General features: G+C 50.5%; 1 protein-coding gene across 1 annotated transcript in view; it reads right to left on the bottom strand.

Annotated features, from left to right (window-relative positions):
• The window catches only part of SLC6A5 (solute carrier family 6 member 5), a 305468-nt gene extending 289358 nt beyond the window's left edge, over positions 1-16110 (bottom strand). Inside the window, exon 1 of the mRNA XM_069221331.1 lies at positions 15823-16110. Coding sequence (XP_069077432.1) covers positions 15823-16110 — 288 coding nt within the window. The remainder of the gene's footprint in view (positions 1-15822) is intronic.
• Between the last annotated feature and the right edge of the window lie 214 nt (positions 16111-16324).

Genomic DNA, 16324 nt, shown 5'->3' with positions numbered 1-16324 from the left:
ACAGTGTTTAGAAAAATATATAATATTTATCTGGGTATCTTCAGGTCAAAACGATCAAAGTTGCAATACGAATTTGTAAAGATATCACAGAAAAGTGATAGAAAGTGTCTTAAGTCTTTAGAAAGTAAACAAAGTCTCTTTCAAACACAAAGTACCTGGTTTCTGGTGGAAAATCTCCTCAGAGGGCCACAGGAGAAGAGGTGCGTGGAAAACTGGTGTGTGCGTCGATTTCTCCTCAGCACACACGGACTTGCGTCGTTATTTTCCACGCGGGGAGTCGGGCGTCGTTTTCCGGCGCGCGGACAGTCTCTTACTGTGGTTTGCGGGGAGTACCAGATGTCCCGGGTCTGTGCGTGGATTTTCCTGCTTGTTTTCCGGCTGCGCGTCGTTCTGCGGGGCTGTGCGTCGAAGTTTCGATCTCACGGCAGGCGTCGCGTCGATTTCTCCTGCGGAGTCGGGCGGCGTTGTCCTTGCGAGGCCGTGCGTCAAAGTTTCGATCTCACGGCAGGCATCGCGTCGATTTCTCCTGCGGAGTCGGGCGGCGTTGTCCTTGTGAGGCCGTGCGTCAAAGTTTTGATCTCACGGCAGGCGTCGCGTCGATTTCTCCCGGGAAGTCGGGCGGCGTTGTCCTTGCGAGGCCGTGCGTCAAAGTTTCGGTTGTCCCGAAGACGTCGCGTCAATCAGCGTCGGTGTGCGGCGTTTTTCTTGCCGCGGAACAAGCTGTGCGTCGAAAAGTTCGGCACACGGAGCGTCCAAGAGGAAGAGAGAAGTCTTTTTGGTCCTGAGACTTCAGGGAACAGGAGGCAAGCTCTATCCAAGCCCTTGGAGAGCACTTTTACAGCTAGACAAGAGTTCAGCAAGGCAGCAGGCTAACAGCAAGGCAGCAGTCCTTTGTAGAAAAGCAGACAGGTGAGTCCTTTGAGCAGCCAGGCAGACCCATTCAAAATGCAGATGTATGCAAGTGAGGCTGAGTACCCTGTGTTTGGGGTGTGTCTGAGTGAATGCACAAGGAGCTGTCAACTAAACCTAGCCAGACGTGGATTGAAGGGCACAACAAGATTTTAGTGCAAAGAAATGCTCACTTTCTAAAAGTGGCATTTCTAGAATAGTAATATTAAATCCGACTTCACCAGTCAGCAGGATTTTGTATTACCATTCTGGCCATACTAAATATGACCTTCCTGCTCCTTTCAGATCAGCAGCTGTCACTTCAACAGTGTATGAGGGCAGCCCCAATGTTAGCCTATGAAAGGAGCAGGCCTCAGAGTAGTGTAAAAACGAATTTAGGAGTTTTACACTACCAGGACATATAACTACACAGGTACATGTCCTGCCTTTTACCTACACAGCACCCTGCTCCAGGGGTTACCTAGGGCACACATTAGGGATGACTTATATGTAGTAAAAGGGGAGTTCTAGGCTTGGCAAGTACTTTTAAATGCCAAGTCGAAGTGGAAGTGAAACTGCACACACAGGCCTTGCAATGGCAGGCCTGAGGCAGGGTTAAGGGGCTACTGAGGTGGGTGGCACAACCAGTGCTGCAGGCCCACTAGTAGCATTTAATCTACCTGCCCTAGGCACATGTAGTGCACTCTACCAGGGACTTACAAGTAAATTAAATAGTCAATCATGGATAAACCAATCAGTAGTACAATTTACACAGAGAGCATATGCACTTTAGCACTGGTTAGCAGTGTTAAAGTGCCCAGAGATCAAAAGCCAACAACAACAGGTCAGAAACAATAGGAGGAAGGAGGCAAAAAGTTTGGGGATGTCCCTGTCAAAAAGCCAGGTCCAACATGACCCCCTACCAGCCTAAAGCCAGGGGAGAACAATCACTATCCTGATGTACTTCCCTGTTTGAGGCGACAGAACAAGGACCCAGGCCCACAACAGCAGGGGCATGCTCAAGTTCTTCGCCTTCCTAACTCCAATTGGATCCCTCTGTCCATACTCTCAGGGCCCACTAAGCCAACCCATGGGGAACTTTTCTCCTTACCTGCGGATCCCATCTGTGCAGCACCTAACCTTACCTTGCTCACAGATGTATCCCAGGAGCAGGATAGTACCACCATGACCAACACAGTGGTGTTGCACACTCTACCCCCGGGGTGGGACACTTGTCCCCTCCCCAGGGATAACTCTGTCCACCCGGACAGCAAGCCACAGTGATTACTGACAGCTGCCAGGGATGAGAGCCAGGCCCCAGGCCTCTCAAAGCTCTCCAACCACTGTGGCTGTGGAGAGTGGGGGGCGGTAGCCCCAGGTGCTGGGTACCCTTTAACCACTCTCCCTTCCACCAGGTCAGGGATGACATCCTGAACCTGGTCCTCCCCTCTTGGGCTCTGTACCCTCCCTCCTGGAGCGGTACCCCCAGAGTCCAACATGGTCAGGGTGCTTACAGAAGTCGCCCTGTACCATTCCTCCACCAGTGCAGGGCTGTTAACCTGCAACTGGCCCTCCAACCTGGGGCCTGTACCTTCAGGTTGGACTAGGGCCCGGGGTGAGGCTTCCCTCCCCCTGCCCTCCCTTCTGGGGTCCAGCACCCTCCAACTAGGAGTGGCCTCCTCAGAAGACAACATGGTAGGGGCACTGTTATCAGTAGCCCCTCCCTCCAGGTCCGGGGGGACACCCTGAACCTGGTCTTCCAGCCCAGGGTCTGTACCCTCAGACTGGATCACTGCCTGGCAAAGCAGGACTTCCTGGGAGGCACACCTACCCCCCACCAGGTCAGAGTTTAGCCTCTGCACCTGACCATTCAACTCAGAGTCACCACCCTGAAGTTGAACAATTGCCTGGCACGCCAGGACTTCCTGGAGGGCACACTGACCCTCCACCAGGTCAGAGTTTAACCTCTGAACTTGGCCATTCAACTCAGAGTCACCACCCTGAAGTTGAACAATTGCCTGGCACGCCAGGACTTCCTGGAGGGCACACTGACCCTCCACCAGGTCAGAGTTTAACCTCTGGACCTGGTTCTCCAACCTAGGGTCACCACCCTGAGGTTGGGCAACTGCCTGGCACGCCAGGGCTTTCTGGGGGGCACACCTACCCCCCACCAGGTCAGAGTTTAACCTCTGAACCCGGTGTTCCAACCCAGAGTCAGCACCCTGAGGTTGGACAACTGCCTGGTACACCAGGACTTCCAGGGAGGCACACCTACCTCCCACCAGGTCAGAGTTTAACCTCTGAGCCTGGTGCCCCAACCCAGGGTCAATACCCTGAGGTTGAATCTTTGCCTGGCATGCCAGGACTTCCTGGGGGGCACTCTCACCCCCCACGAGGGACACACCGTCCCCAAGGGCCACACAAGAGTCTGGTTGGCGCAGGTCTCCCGACCTCTGCCCATCTGGCAGAGTCTGGGTTTCCCCCAAACCAGAAACGGTTTAACCTGGGTCATTCCTGGGGGGGCTCTGCTCTCAGAGCTGTCCCCTGACTCTCAAGGTCCTCCACTGGGGTCTGCAACCCCCTCTCAACCCTATGTCTGGACTTCTGCACCCCCTCACTAGGAGGGGTACTGCCAGACACCAGAACTGTTGGGATGCTGGCTACAGTCACCCCCCCAAGTTCTTCTGACACTGCGGGGCTTCCCTCAAAAGGTGGCCCTACGGTACAGGCTAGGCTTCCCTCCTGGTGTTCCCTCATGGAACCCTCTAGGACCTGGGACCTACCTGGGACACTACAATCCTTTCCCACCACACTCGGTTGGGAACCACCTAGACCACTCCCTTCAGGAGCACCCCCAAATGCCTCTTCAGACTCTCTGGTACTCACCCAGAAGTCTGCCTCCATTGTAAGTTCCCTGGGGTCAGAGAACTCACACTCCACCTGGTGTTGGCGTAGCTCTGGAAAATAAGGACCAGACATATGCTCTCCAGCAATTACATCACTCTGCCCTTCACATGTATTAACCACAGTACCCTTCACCCAACAACCCAGTAACTCAACCTTGGAAAAGCACTCTACTTCACCCTCCTGAGACTGGTGAGACAGTATCTGTCTGTCCCTGACACTCAACCCATACTCTTCTGGGATGTCTCTACACTCTATATCCAGGACGTCCACCAGGGGGATACCCTTTTCTCTTTCACTCTCTGCTAGAGTCAGTAAAGTGTCCCTCCCCCCAGTAGGAATATGACTCCCTGTGCCAGTTCCCCAATCCTTCTCAGGGACCCTGTGCATAACGGGAACTACCTCATACCCTTGAACCGCCTGGGGTGTGTCAACTCCCTTCTTCAAGTTGGGCACCACATCTCTGGGCTTGTGCCCTCCTTCAGCAGTACTAGATGCAAGATTTTTGCTGCCACCATCTAAACTGGACTCAGCCCTTCCGGCCTCCAGTTTCAGCTCTTTACAGCTCAGCTCTTGAGCTGCAATCTTTTCTTCTTCCAGGGCTAAGAGTCTTTTTGCCTCAACCTCTGCAAGATACTCCTCTAATTGTTGCTCCTGTCGCCTTTGACCTCGGAGCCATTCATCTATTTCTGGGTCACTGTCCAAATCTGAGTAGTCTTCCTCCTCAGGTGCGTAGTCCTCCTCCTCATCTGAGGGGTACTTAGTCATTTGGTTTCTTGCTGCCTCTCACTCTGCCCATCTTTCCTCCCCCCAGACTATGTAGTGATGGAGCATCTCTGCCTTAGTAGATCTCCTTGCTACAGGAAGTCCCCATTTTCTGCAAAGCTTCCTTAGGTCAGCCTTAGTGAGGTGGTCAGTACGAACAAAGAATGAGTAGGTACACAATCCCATTCTGATAAGATCTTATCAGCAAAAACCAAAATTCAAAGTCCAAAATATCAATAGTATATCCAGGAGGACATCAGAGAACCAACAGCCAAAAAAAGATGAAAAATCAAGTTGACCTTCAACTGTGGGTAGGTAGTGAAATACTTAGCTATTGTATGTCACTGCACAAACACAAGTCCTATCCTCACCGCTGATCACCAATGTTAGAAATGGGGTTTTTGGTTGGCAGTCAGGTTGCCCTCTGTCCAAGCAAGAACCCTCCCTCTAGTCAGGGTAAGTCACACACAATACAAAATCAGCCTGTGCTCACCCTCCGGTAGCTTGGCACGAGCAGTCAGACTTAACTTAGAAGGCAATGTGTAAAGCATTTGTGCAATAAATCATACAACACCATAGCATAACACCACAAAAATACACCACACAGTGTTTAGAAAAATATATAATATTTATCTGGGTATCTTCAGGTCAAAACGATCAAAGTTGCAATACGAATTTGTAAAGATATCACTGAAAAGTGATAGAAAGTGTCTTAAGTCTTTAGAAAGTAAACAAAGTCTCTTTCAAACACAAAATACCTGGTTTCTGGTGGAAAATCTCCTCAGAGGGCCACAGGAGAAGAGGTGCGTGGAAAACTGGTGTGTGCGTCGATTTCTCCTCAGCACACACGGACTTGCGTCGTTATTTTCCACGCGGGGAGTCGGGTGTCGTTTTCCGGCGCGCGGACAGTCTCTTACTGTGGTTTACGGGGAGTACCAGATGTCCCGGGTCTGTGCGTAGATTTTCCTGCTTGTTTTCCGGCTGCGCGTCGTTCTGCGGGGCTGCGCGTCGAAGTTTCGATCTCACGGCAGGCGTCGCGTCAACTTCTCCTGCGGAGTCGGGCGGCGTTGTCCTTGCAAGGCCGTGCGTCAAAGTTTCGATCTCACGGCAGGCGTCGCGTCGATTTCTTCTGCGGAGTCGGGCGGCGTTGTCCTTGCGAGGCCGTGCGTCAAAGTTTTGATCTCACGGCAGGCGTTGCGTCGATTTCTCCTGGGAAGTCGGGCGGCGTTGTCCTTGCGAGGCCGTGTGTCAAAGTTTCGGTCGTCCCGAAGACGTCGCGTCGATCAGCGTCGGTGTGCGGCGTTTTCTTGCCGCGGAACAAGCTGTGCGTCGAAAAGTTCGGCGCACGGAGCGTCCAAGAGGAAGAGAGAAGTCTTTTTGGTCCTGAGACTTCAGGGAACAGGAGGCAAGCTCTATCCAAGCCCTTGGAGAGCACTTTTACAGCCAGACAAGAGTTCAGCAAGGCAGCAGGCCAACAGCAAGGCAGCAGTCCTTTGTAGAAAAGCAGACAGGTGAGTCCTTTGAGCAGCCAGGCAGTTCTTCTTGGCAGGATGTAGTTTCTGGTTCAGGTTTCTTCTCCAGCAAGTGTCTGATGAGGTAGGGCAGAGGCCCTGTTTTATACTAAGTTGTGCCTTTGAAGTGGGGGTGTCTTCAAAGAGTGTCTAAGAAATGCACCAAGCCCCCTTTCAGTTCAATCCTGTCTGCCAGAGTCCCAGTAGGTGGTGTGGCAGTCCTTTGTGTGAGGGCAGGCCCTCCACCCTCCCAGCCCAGGAAGACCCATTCAAAATGCAGATGTATGCAAGTGAGGCTGAGTACCCTGTGTTTGGGGTGTGTCTGAGTGAATGCACAAGGAGCTGTCAACTAAACCTAGCCAGACGTGGATTGAAGGGCACAACAAGATTTTAGTGCAAAGAAATGCTCACTTTCTAAAAGTGGCATTTCTAGAATAGTAATATTAAATCCGACTTCACCAGTCAGCAGGATTTTGTATTACCATTCTAGCCATACTAAATATGACCTTCCTGCTCCTTTCAGATCAGCAGCTGCCACTTCAACAGTGTATGAGGGCAGCCCCAATGTTAGCCTATGAAAGGAGCAGGCCTCACAGTAGTGTAAAAATGAATTTAGGACTTTTACACTACCAGGACATATAACTACACAGTTACATGTCCTGCCTTTTACCTACACAGCACCCTGCTCTAGGGGTTACCTAGGGCACACATTAGGGATGACTTATATGTAGTAAAAGGGGAGTTCTAGGCATGGCAAGTACTTTTAAATGCCAAGTCGAAGTGGCAGTGAAACTGCTCACACAGGCCTTGCAATGGCAGGCCTGAGACAGGGTTAAGGGGCTACTGAGGTGGGTGGCACAACCAGTGCTGCAGGCCCACTAGTAGCATTTAATCTACCTGCCCTAGGCACATGTAGTGCACTCTACCAGGGACTTACAAGTAAATTAAATAGTCAATCATGGATAAACCAATCAGTAGTACAATTTACACAGAGAGCATATGCACTTTAGCACTGGTTAGCAGTGTTAAAGTGCCCAGAGATCAAAAGCCAACAACAACAGGTCAGAAACAATAGGAGGAAGGAGGCAAAAAGTTTGGGGATGTCCCTGTCAAAAAGCCAGGTCCAACATGACCCCCTACCAGCCTAAAGCCAGGGGAGAACAATCACTATCCTGATGTACTTCCCTGTTTGAGGCGACAGAACAAGGACCCAGGCCCACAACAGCAGGGGCATGCTCAAGTTCTTCGCCTTCCTAACTCCAATTGGATCCCTCTGTCCATACTCTCAGGGCCCACTAAGCCAACCCATGGGGAACTTTTCTCCTTACCTGCGGATCCCATCTGTGCAGCACCTAACCTTACCTTGCTCACAGATGTATCCCAGGAGCAGGATAGTACCACCATGACCAACACAGTGGTGTTGCCCACTCTACCCCCGGGGTGGGACACTTGTCCCCTCCCCAGGGATAACTCTGTCCACCCGGACAGCAAGCCACAGTGATTACTGACAGCTGCCAGGGATGAGAGCCAGGCCCCAGGCCTCTCAAAGCTCTCCAACCACTGTGGCTGTGGAGAGTGGGGGGCGGTAGCCCCAGGTGCTGGGCACCCTTTAACCACTCTCCCTTCCACCAGGTCAGGGATGACAGCCTGAACCTGGTCCTCCCCTCTGGGGCTCTGTACCCTCCCTCCTGGAGCGGTACCCCCAGAGTCCAACATGGTCAGGGTGCTTACAGAAGTCGCCCTGTACCATTCCTCCACCAGTGCAGGGCTGTTAACCTGCAACTGGCCCTCCAAACTGGGGCCTGTACCTTCAGGTTGGACTAGGGCCCGGGGTGAGGCTTCACTCCCCCTGCCCTCCCTTCTGGGGTCCAGCACCCTCCAACTAGGAGTGGCCTCCTCAGAAGACAACATGGTAGGGCACTGTTATCAGTAGCCCCTCCCTCCAGGTCCGGGGGGACACCCTGAACCTGGTCTTCCAGCCCAGGGTCTGTACCCTCAGACTGGATCACTGCCTGGCAAAGCAGGACTTCCTGGGAGGCACACCTACCCCCCACCAGGTCAGAGTTTAACCTCTGCACCTGACCATTCAACTCAGAGTCACCACCCTGAAGTTGAACAATTGCCTGGCACGCCAGGACTTCCTGGAGGGCACACTGACCCTCCACCAGGTCAGAGTTTAACCTCTGAACTTGGCCATTCAACTCAGAGTCACCACCCTGAAGTTGAACAATTGCCTGGCACGCCAGGACTTCCTGGAGGGCACACTGACCCTCCACCAGGTCAGAGTTTAACCTCTGGACCCGGTTCTCCAACCTAGGGTCACCACCCTGAGGTTGGGCAACTGCCTGGCACGCCAGGGCTTTCTGGGGGGCACACCTACCCCCCACCAGGTCAGAGTTTAACCTCTGAACCCGGTTATCCAACCCAGAGTCAGCACCCTGAGGTTGGACAACTGCCTGGTACACCAGGACTTCCAGGGAGGCACACCTACCTCCCACCAGGTCAGAGTTTAACCTCTGAGCCTGGTGCCCCAACCCAGGGTCAATACCCTGAGGTTGGGCAATTGCCTGGCACGCCAGGACTTTCTGGGGGGCACACCTACCCCCCAACAGGTCAGAGTTTAACCTCTGAACCTGGTCATCCAACCCAGAGTCACCACCCTCAGGTTGAACAATTGCCTGGCACGCCAGGACTTTCTGGGGGGCACACCTACCACCCACCAGGTCAGAGTTTAACCTCTGAACCCGGTTATCCAACCCAGAGTCAGCACCCTGAGGTTGGACTACTGCCTGGTACACCAGGACTTCCTGGGGGGCACGCCTACCTCCCAACAGGTCAGAGCTTATCCCCTGAACCTGGTTAGCCAACCCAGAGTCACCACCCTGAGGTTGAACCATTGCCTGGCAGGCCAGGACTTCCAGGGAGGCACACCTACCTCCCACCAGGTCAGAGTTTAACCTCTGAGCCTGGTTCCCCAACCCAGGGTCACCACCCTGAGGTTGGGCAATTGCCTGGCACGCCAGGACTTTCTGGGGGGCACACCTACCCCCCACCAGGTCAGAGTTTAACCTCTGAACCTGGTCATCCAACCCAGAGTCAACACCCTGAGGTTGGACAATTGCCTGGCACAGCGGGACTTCTTGGGAGGCACATCTACCTCCCACCAGGTCAGAGTTTAACCTCTGAACCTGGGTATCCAACCCAGAGTCACCACCCTGAGGTTGAATCTTTGCCTGGCATGCCAGGACTTCCTGGGGGGCACTCTCACCCCCCACAAGGGACACACCGTCCCCAAGGGCCACACAAGAGTCTGGTTGGCGCAGGTCTCCCGACCTCTGCCCATCTGGCAGAGTCTGGGTTTCCCCCAAACCAGAAACGGTTTCACCTGGGTCATTCCTGGGGGGCTCTGCTCTCAGAGCTGTCCCCTGACTCTCAAGGTCCTCCACTGGGGTCTGCAACCCCCTCTCAACCCTATGTCTGGACTTCTGCACACCCTCACTAGGAGGGGTACTGCCAGACACCAGAACTGTTGGGATGCTGGCTACAGTCACCCCCCCAAGTTCTTCTGACACTGCGGGGCTTCCCTCAAAAGGTGGCCCTACGGTACAGGCTAGTCTTCCCTCCTGGTGTTCCCTCATGGAACCCTCTAGGACCTGGGACCTACCTGGGACACTACAATCCTTTCCCACCACACTCGGTTGGGAATCACCTAGACCACTCCCTTCAGGAGCACCCCCAAATGCCTCTTCAGACTCTCTGGTACTCACCCAGAAGTCTGCCTCCATTGTAAGTTCCCTGGGGTCAGAGAACTCACACTCCACCTGGTGTTGGCGTAGCTCTGGAAAATAAGGACCAGACATATGCTCTCCAGCAATTACATCACTCTGCCCTTCACATGTATTAACCACAGTACCCTTCACCCAACCACCCAGTAACTCAACCTTGGAAAAGCACTCTATTTCACCCTCCTGAGACTGGTGAGACAGTATCTGTCTGTCCCTGACACTCAACCCATACTCTTCTGGGATGTCTCAACACTCTATATCCAGGACGTCCACCAGGGGGGAACCCTTTTCTCTTTCACTCTCTGCTAGAGTCAGTAAAGTGTCCCTCCCCCCAGTAGGAATATGACTCCCTGTGCCAGTTCCCCAATCCTTCTCACGGACCCTGTGCATAACGGGAACTACCTCATACCCTTGAACCGCCTGGGTTGTGTCAACTCCCTTCTTCAAGTTGGGCGCCACATCTCTGGGCTTGTGCCCTCCTTCAGCAGTACTAGATGCAAGATTTTTGCTGCCACCATCTGAACTGGACTCAGCCCTTCCGGCCTCCAGTTTCAGCTCTTTACACCTCAGCTCTTGAGCTGCAATCTTTTCTTCTTCCAGGGCTAAGAGTCTTTTTGCCTCAACCTCTGCAAGATACTCCTCTAATTGTCGCTTCTGTCGCCTTTGACCTCGGAGCCATTCATCTATTTCTGGGTCACTGTCCAAATCTGAGTAGTCTTCCTCCTCAGGTGCGTAGTCCTCCTCCTCATCTGAGGGGTACTTAGTCATTTGGTTTCTTGCTGCCTCTCTCTCTGCCCATCTTTCCTCCCCCCAGACTATGTAGTGATGGAGCATCTCTGCCTTAGTAGATCTCCTTGCTACAGGAAGGCCCCATTTTCTGCAAAGCTTCCTTAGGTCAGCCTTAGTGAGGTGGTCAGTACGAACAAAGAATGAGTAGGTACACAATCCCATTCTGATAAGATCTTATCAGCAAAAACCAAACTTCAAAGTCCAAAATATCAATAGTATATCCAGGAGGACATCAGAGAACCAACAGCCAAAAAAAGATGAAAAATCAAGTTGACCTTCAACTGTGGGTAGGTAGTGAAATACTTAGCTATTGTATGTCACTGCACAAACACAAGTCCTATCCTCACCGCTGATCACCAATGTTAGAAATGGGGTTTTTGGTTGGCAGTCAGGTTGCCCTCTGTCCAAGCAAGAACCCTCCCTCTAGTCAGGGTAAGTCACACACAATACAAAATCAGCCTGTGCTCACCCTCCGGTAGCTTGGCACGAGCAGTCAGACTTAACTTAGAAGGCAATGTGTAAAGAATTTGTGCAATAAATCATACAACACCATAGCATAACACCACAAAAATACACCACACAGTGTTTAGAAAAATATATAATATTGGTATCTTCAGGTCAAAACGATCAAAGTTGCAATACGAATTTGTAAAGATATCACTGAAAAGTGATAGAAAGTGTCTTAAGTCTTTAGAAAGTAAACAAAGTCTCTTTCAAACACAAAATACCTGGTTTCTGGTGGAAAATCTCCTCAGAGGGCCACAGGAGAAGAGGTGCGTGGAAAACTGGTGTGTGCGTCGATTTCTCCTCAGCACACACGGACTTGCGTCGTTATTTTCCACGCGGGGAGTCGGGTGTCGTTTTCCGGCACGCGGACAGTCTCTTACTGTGGTTTACGGGGAGTACCAGATGTCCCGGGTCTGTGCGTGGATTTTCCTGCTTGTTTTCCGGCTGCGCGTTGTTCTGCGGGGCTGCGCGTTGAAGTTTCGATCTCACGGCAGGCGTCGCGTCAATTTCTCCTGCGGAGTCGGGCGGCGTTGTCCTTGCGAGGCCGTGCGTCAAAGTTTCGATCTCACGGCAGGCGTTGCGTCGATTTCTCCTGCGGAGTCGGGCGGCGTTGTCCTTGCGAGGCCGTGCGTCAAAGTTTTGATCTCACGGCAGGCGTCGCGTCGATTTCTCCCGGGAAGTCGGGCGGCGTTGTCCTTGCGAGGACGTGTGTCAAAGTTTTGGTCGTCCCGAAGACGTCGCGTCGATCAGCGTCGGTGTGCGGCGTTTTCTTGCCGCGGAACAAGCTGTGCGTCGAAAAGTTCAGCGCACGGAGCGTCCAAGAGGAAGAGAGAAGTCTTTTTGGTCCTGAGACTTCAGGGAACAGGAGGCAAGCTCTATCCAAGCCCTTGGAGAGCACTTTTACAGCCAGACAAGAGTTCAGCAAGGCAGCAGGCCAACAGCAAGGCAGCAGTCCTTTGTAGAAAAGCAGACAGGTGAGTCCTTTGAGCAGCCAGGCAGTTCTTCTTGGCAGGATGTAGTTTCTGGTTCAGGTTTCTTCTCCAGCAAGTGTCTGATGAGGTAGGGCAGAGGCCCTGTTTTATACTAAGTTGTGCCTTTGAAGTGGGGGTGTCTTCAAAGAGTGTCTAAGAAATGCACCAAGCCCCCTTTCAGTTCAATCCTGTCTGCCAGAGTCCCAGTAGGTGGTGTGGCAGTCCTTTGTGTGAGGGCAGGCCCTCCACCCTCCCAGCCCAGGAAGACCCATTCAAAATGCAGATGTATGCAAGTGAGGCTGAGTACCCTGTGTTTGGGGTGTGTCTGAGTGAATGCACAAGGAGCTGTCAACTAAACCTAGCCAGACGTGGATTGAAGGGCACAACAAGATTTTAGTGCAAAGAAATGCTCACTTTCTAAAAGTGGCATTTCTAGAATAGTAATATTAAATCCGACTTCACCAGTCAGCAGGATTTTGTATTACCATTCTGGCCATACTAAATATGACCTTCCTGCTCCTTTCAGATCAGCAGCTGCCACTTCAACAGTGTATGAGGGCAGCCCCAATGTTAGCCTATGAAAGGAGCAGGCCTCACAGTAGTGTAAAAACGAATTTAGGAGTTTTACACTACCAGGACATATAACTACACAGGTACATGTCCTGCCTTTTACCTACACAGCACCCTGCTCTAGGGGTTACCTAGGGCACACATTAGGGATGACTTATATGTAGGAAAAGGGGAGTTCTAGGCTTGGCAAGTACTTTTAAATGCCAAGTCGAAGTGGCAGTGAAACTGCACACACAGGCCTTGCAATGGCAGGCCTGAGACAGGGTTAAGGGGCTACTGAGGTGGGTGGCACAACCAGTGCTGCAGGCCCACTAGTAGCATTTAATCTACCTGCCCTAGGCACATGTAGTGCACTCTACCAGGGACTTACAAGTAAATTAAATAGTCAATCATGGATAAACCAATCAGTAGTACAATTTACACAGAGAGCATATGCACTTTAGCACTGGTTAGCAGTGGTAAAGTGCCCAGAGGTCAAAAGCCAACAACAACAGGTCAGAAAAAATAGGAGGAAGGAGGCAAAAAGTTTGGGGATGTCCCTGTCAAAAAGCCAGGTCCAACAAACTGTTAAAGTGTACTGTAACAGGTCTGATTAAGAACTCCGAAGGGGCATTAAGAGCAAGAGGTAATGCGCTAACACCTGTAGTAATGATATCCTCAGCATTTCATTGCTGACTGGTCCCATGAATAAGTATTGATATTTGTCATTTTGTGAGGTGTTATGTTTAAATTGTGTTTAATGTTTTTTGAATAATTTGAATGTGGTTTAATGGATATGTTTATGTGTTTAGATATTTTAGAATATTATGAATCAATAGGTGAATACATAAAAAAGGTCCTCACTACCACTGTGTAATGCTGCAGGTCAGTAATCTGCTCGCGGTGCCCCATTCTCATCCCTCCGGGAGGCCCACGGTCTGCTTTTTGGTGCGTTGGGCCTGCCACAGGACGTTTGTTCACCCGCAGTGGCCAACTCTTGTGCAGGGGTGGGGTTGGACTGCCCGGGGTCAGGCCGTGGATCTTGCCACGGTCGCAGCGTGCTCTGTCTTTGCATCGTGGGTGACCCTGTGACACATATATAGTATTCATCTGTTTTCTTGGCTTTTGGATGTCTGCCGTTTTGGTCATGGGGGCCATGCTTCTTCGCCCCAGAATGCCTGCCTATTCCAGCATGCACTGCAATTTCCTCTTGCTAGTGCCTTTCCAAGATGAAGAAGATTTTGTCCTGTGATACTTTCCCAACTTAATATGGCGTTTTCCTTTTCCTGTTTGTTCACTCCCTGTTTTACTGGTGTATAAGGGGCTTGAGTTTCTTTCCTCTTTGCATTGCAACACATTGGTTTTGGTGGACTTCACACTTGGTTTTCCCTGCAGCTTCCTGATGTTCCAGTTCTTGGAGTCCTGAGTTCTATTGTGCCTTTTCTGATTTTCTCTTGCTCCTTTCCGGAGGTTTTTTCCCTGGTGGGTTTTCCTCTGGAGCTCCTTCTGGGGGGGCACAGACTGCTTGGGCTTTCATCTTGCCAGCAACACCGTGGCTACCAAAAGGGGTCATCTTTATCTTGGCCAGACCAGGACGTACAAGATCCGAAGCCTTAATCCACCTACATCTGACAGAGGCGGTAAGGGAAAGGCGAATTGTGACGGATTGCAATGCCCAAAAACCCGTTGTGGCCAAAAGATAATGGAGGATCCTCCGGGTGAGATGGTGGAGACAGCTCAATCATTAGTACATTCTGTGCAACAACAGGCTCAAGAGCTGCAACAATTACAGTATTCTGACAGATTCTAAACTGTAACTACTCTGTATTGGAGCAAGAATTATTTGCTATAATGGTGGCCTGTACTGAATGGAGACTATTCCTAATGGGAACCAAAGAACCTTTTGAGGTCAGAACTGATCATCAGAATCTACTGTGCCTTCGAAATGTTCACTGTCGGAATAGTTGACCGGCAAAATGGGCTTTTTTCTTCAGTCAATATGATTTTTTCATTACTTACATCCCTAGATCTTAGAATATCATAGCAGATGCTTTATCCTGTCGCTATCCAGAGGGTGTGACCATTCCTGCACAGCACATTATAGAACCCCATTGGATCATTGGGGTGTTATCTGAATACGCTGTACTTACTAAAGAAGTATGGGAGACATTGAATCCCCAATTGAGGAAAATCAAGGTATATTATCATCATGAAAAAGCATTATTCCTTCCTTCCAAAAAAGTGCAAATAGAAACATTACTGATGTGTCAAGATTCACCTGTTGCGGGTCATTGCGGAGTCAAGGCAACTCAAGAATTAATTATTTCGATCTTTTTGGTGGCCTACAGTTGTAAAAGATATTAAGACCTATGTTTCTTCTTGTCCAGTGTGTGCACAAGCTAAGATACCTCATACCAAACCTGCAGGATTATTACAACCTTTGCCTGTTCCACCATTCCCCTGGCACGCGATACCTACAGATTTTTTATGTTCCCTACCATCCTCTGTAGAGAATACCGTGATCATGGTTACTGTAGATTCTTTTTCTAAGATGGCTCATTTTACAGCTTTAAAGAAATGACCTACTGCTCAAGAGTTGAGCCACATCTTTTTACAGGAGATTTTTCATCTTCACTGTCTCCATCAAGTCATTATTTCAGACAGAGGCCCTCAGTATGTTTCACATTTTTGGAAACAATTTTGTAAATTATTGCACATTGAGGTAGCCTTGTCCTCTGGGTTCCATCCTCCATTGAATGGACAGACAGACCATTTAAATCAGGGGCTTGAGCAGTATCTCAGTTGTTTTTGTAATGCAACTCAAAGTGACTGGTCCCAATATCTATCTTTGGCAGAGTTTTCAAGTGCATACTGCATCGAAGGCAACTCCTTTTTTTGCACGTATGGATATCATCCCAGGGCCTTTCCTACAGTGAATATCAAGTCCTACTCTGCTCCAGCTGTAATCTCTTTTTCCCGTCGTCTTTGTAGCATCCGAAAAAAAGATACATTCTAATCTGCTAGCTGCAAAACAACTTATGAAGAAAGCTACTGATGTAAGATGACGTCCTTCTCCCTTGTATCAGGTTCAGGATAAGGTCTTGCTTTCATCAAAATTTTTGCCTTTTTGTGTGTCCACAAACAAATTTAAACCTCAATATTATGATCCTTTAAAGATTGCGCATATGGTGAATCCGGTGTCCATCCTTCTGCAGTTGCCTCTGACATGGAAGATACATCCACTATTTCATGTTTCACAACTGAAACTATATGTTTCTGGACCTTTTCATCAACACCATGCTTGTCCCCCTTCGCTGTTGGTGGATAATGAGCCTGAGTATGAGGTACAAGAGATATGTGATTCACATTTTTTTCAGAACGGTCTTCAATTTCTGATACAAAAGAAGCATCTGTTCTTGGGAAGATGCTTCTTCTGTTCATACTCCTCTTCTTGTTCGATTTTTTTTTTGGCTTTTTCCTGCTAAGCCTGGGGCTCCAGGGGGGGCCTGCTGTTACGCCGCAGGCTGGGAATCTGCTTGCAGCACCCCATTTTCGTCTCGAGGGGAGGCCCGCGGTCCTCCCCTTTTTGAGGGGCGTTAGACCTGCCACTGGACTTTTGTTCGTCTATTCCAGCCTGCACTGCTTTTTCCTTTTA

This window comes from Pleurodeles waltl, chromosome 3_1, assembly GCF_031143425.1.
Source record: "Pleurodeles waltl isolate 20211129_DDA chromosome 3_1, aPleWal1.hap1.20221129, whole genome shotgun sequence".
NCBI lineage: Eukaryota > Metazoa > Chordata > Amphibia > Caudata > Salamandridae > Pleurodeles > Pleurodeles waltl.
The sequence above is the reverse complement of the archived record's forward strand: the minus strand, read 5'-3'. Positions and strand labels throughout refer to the sequence as shown.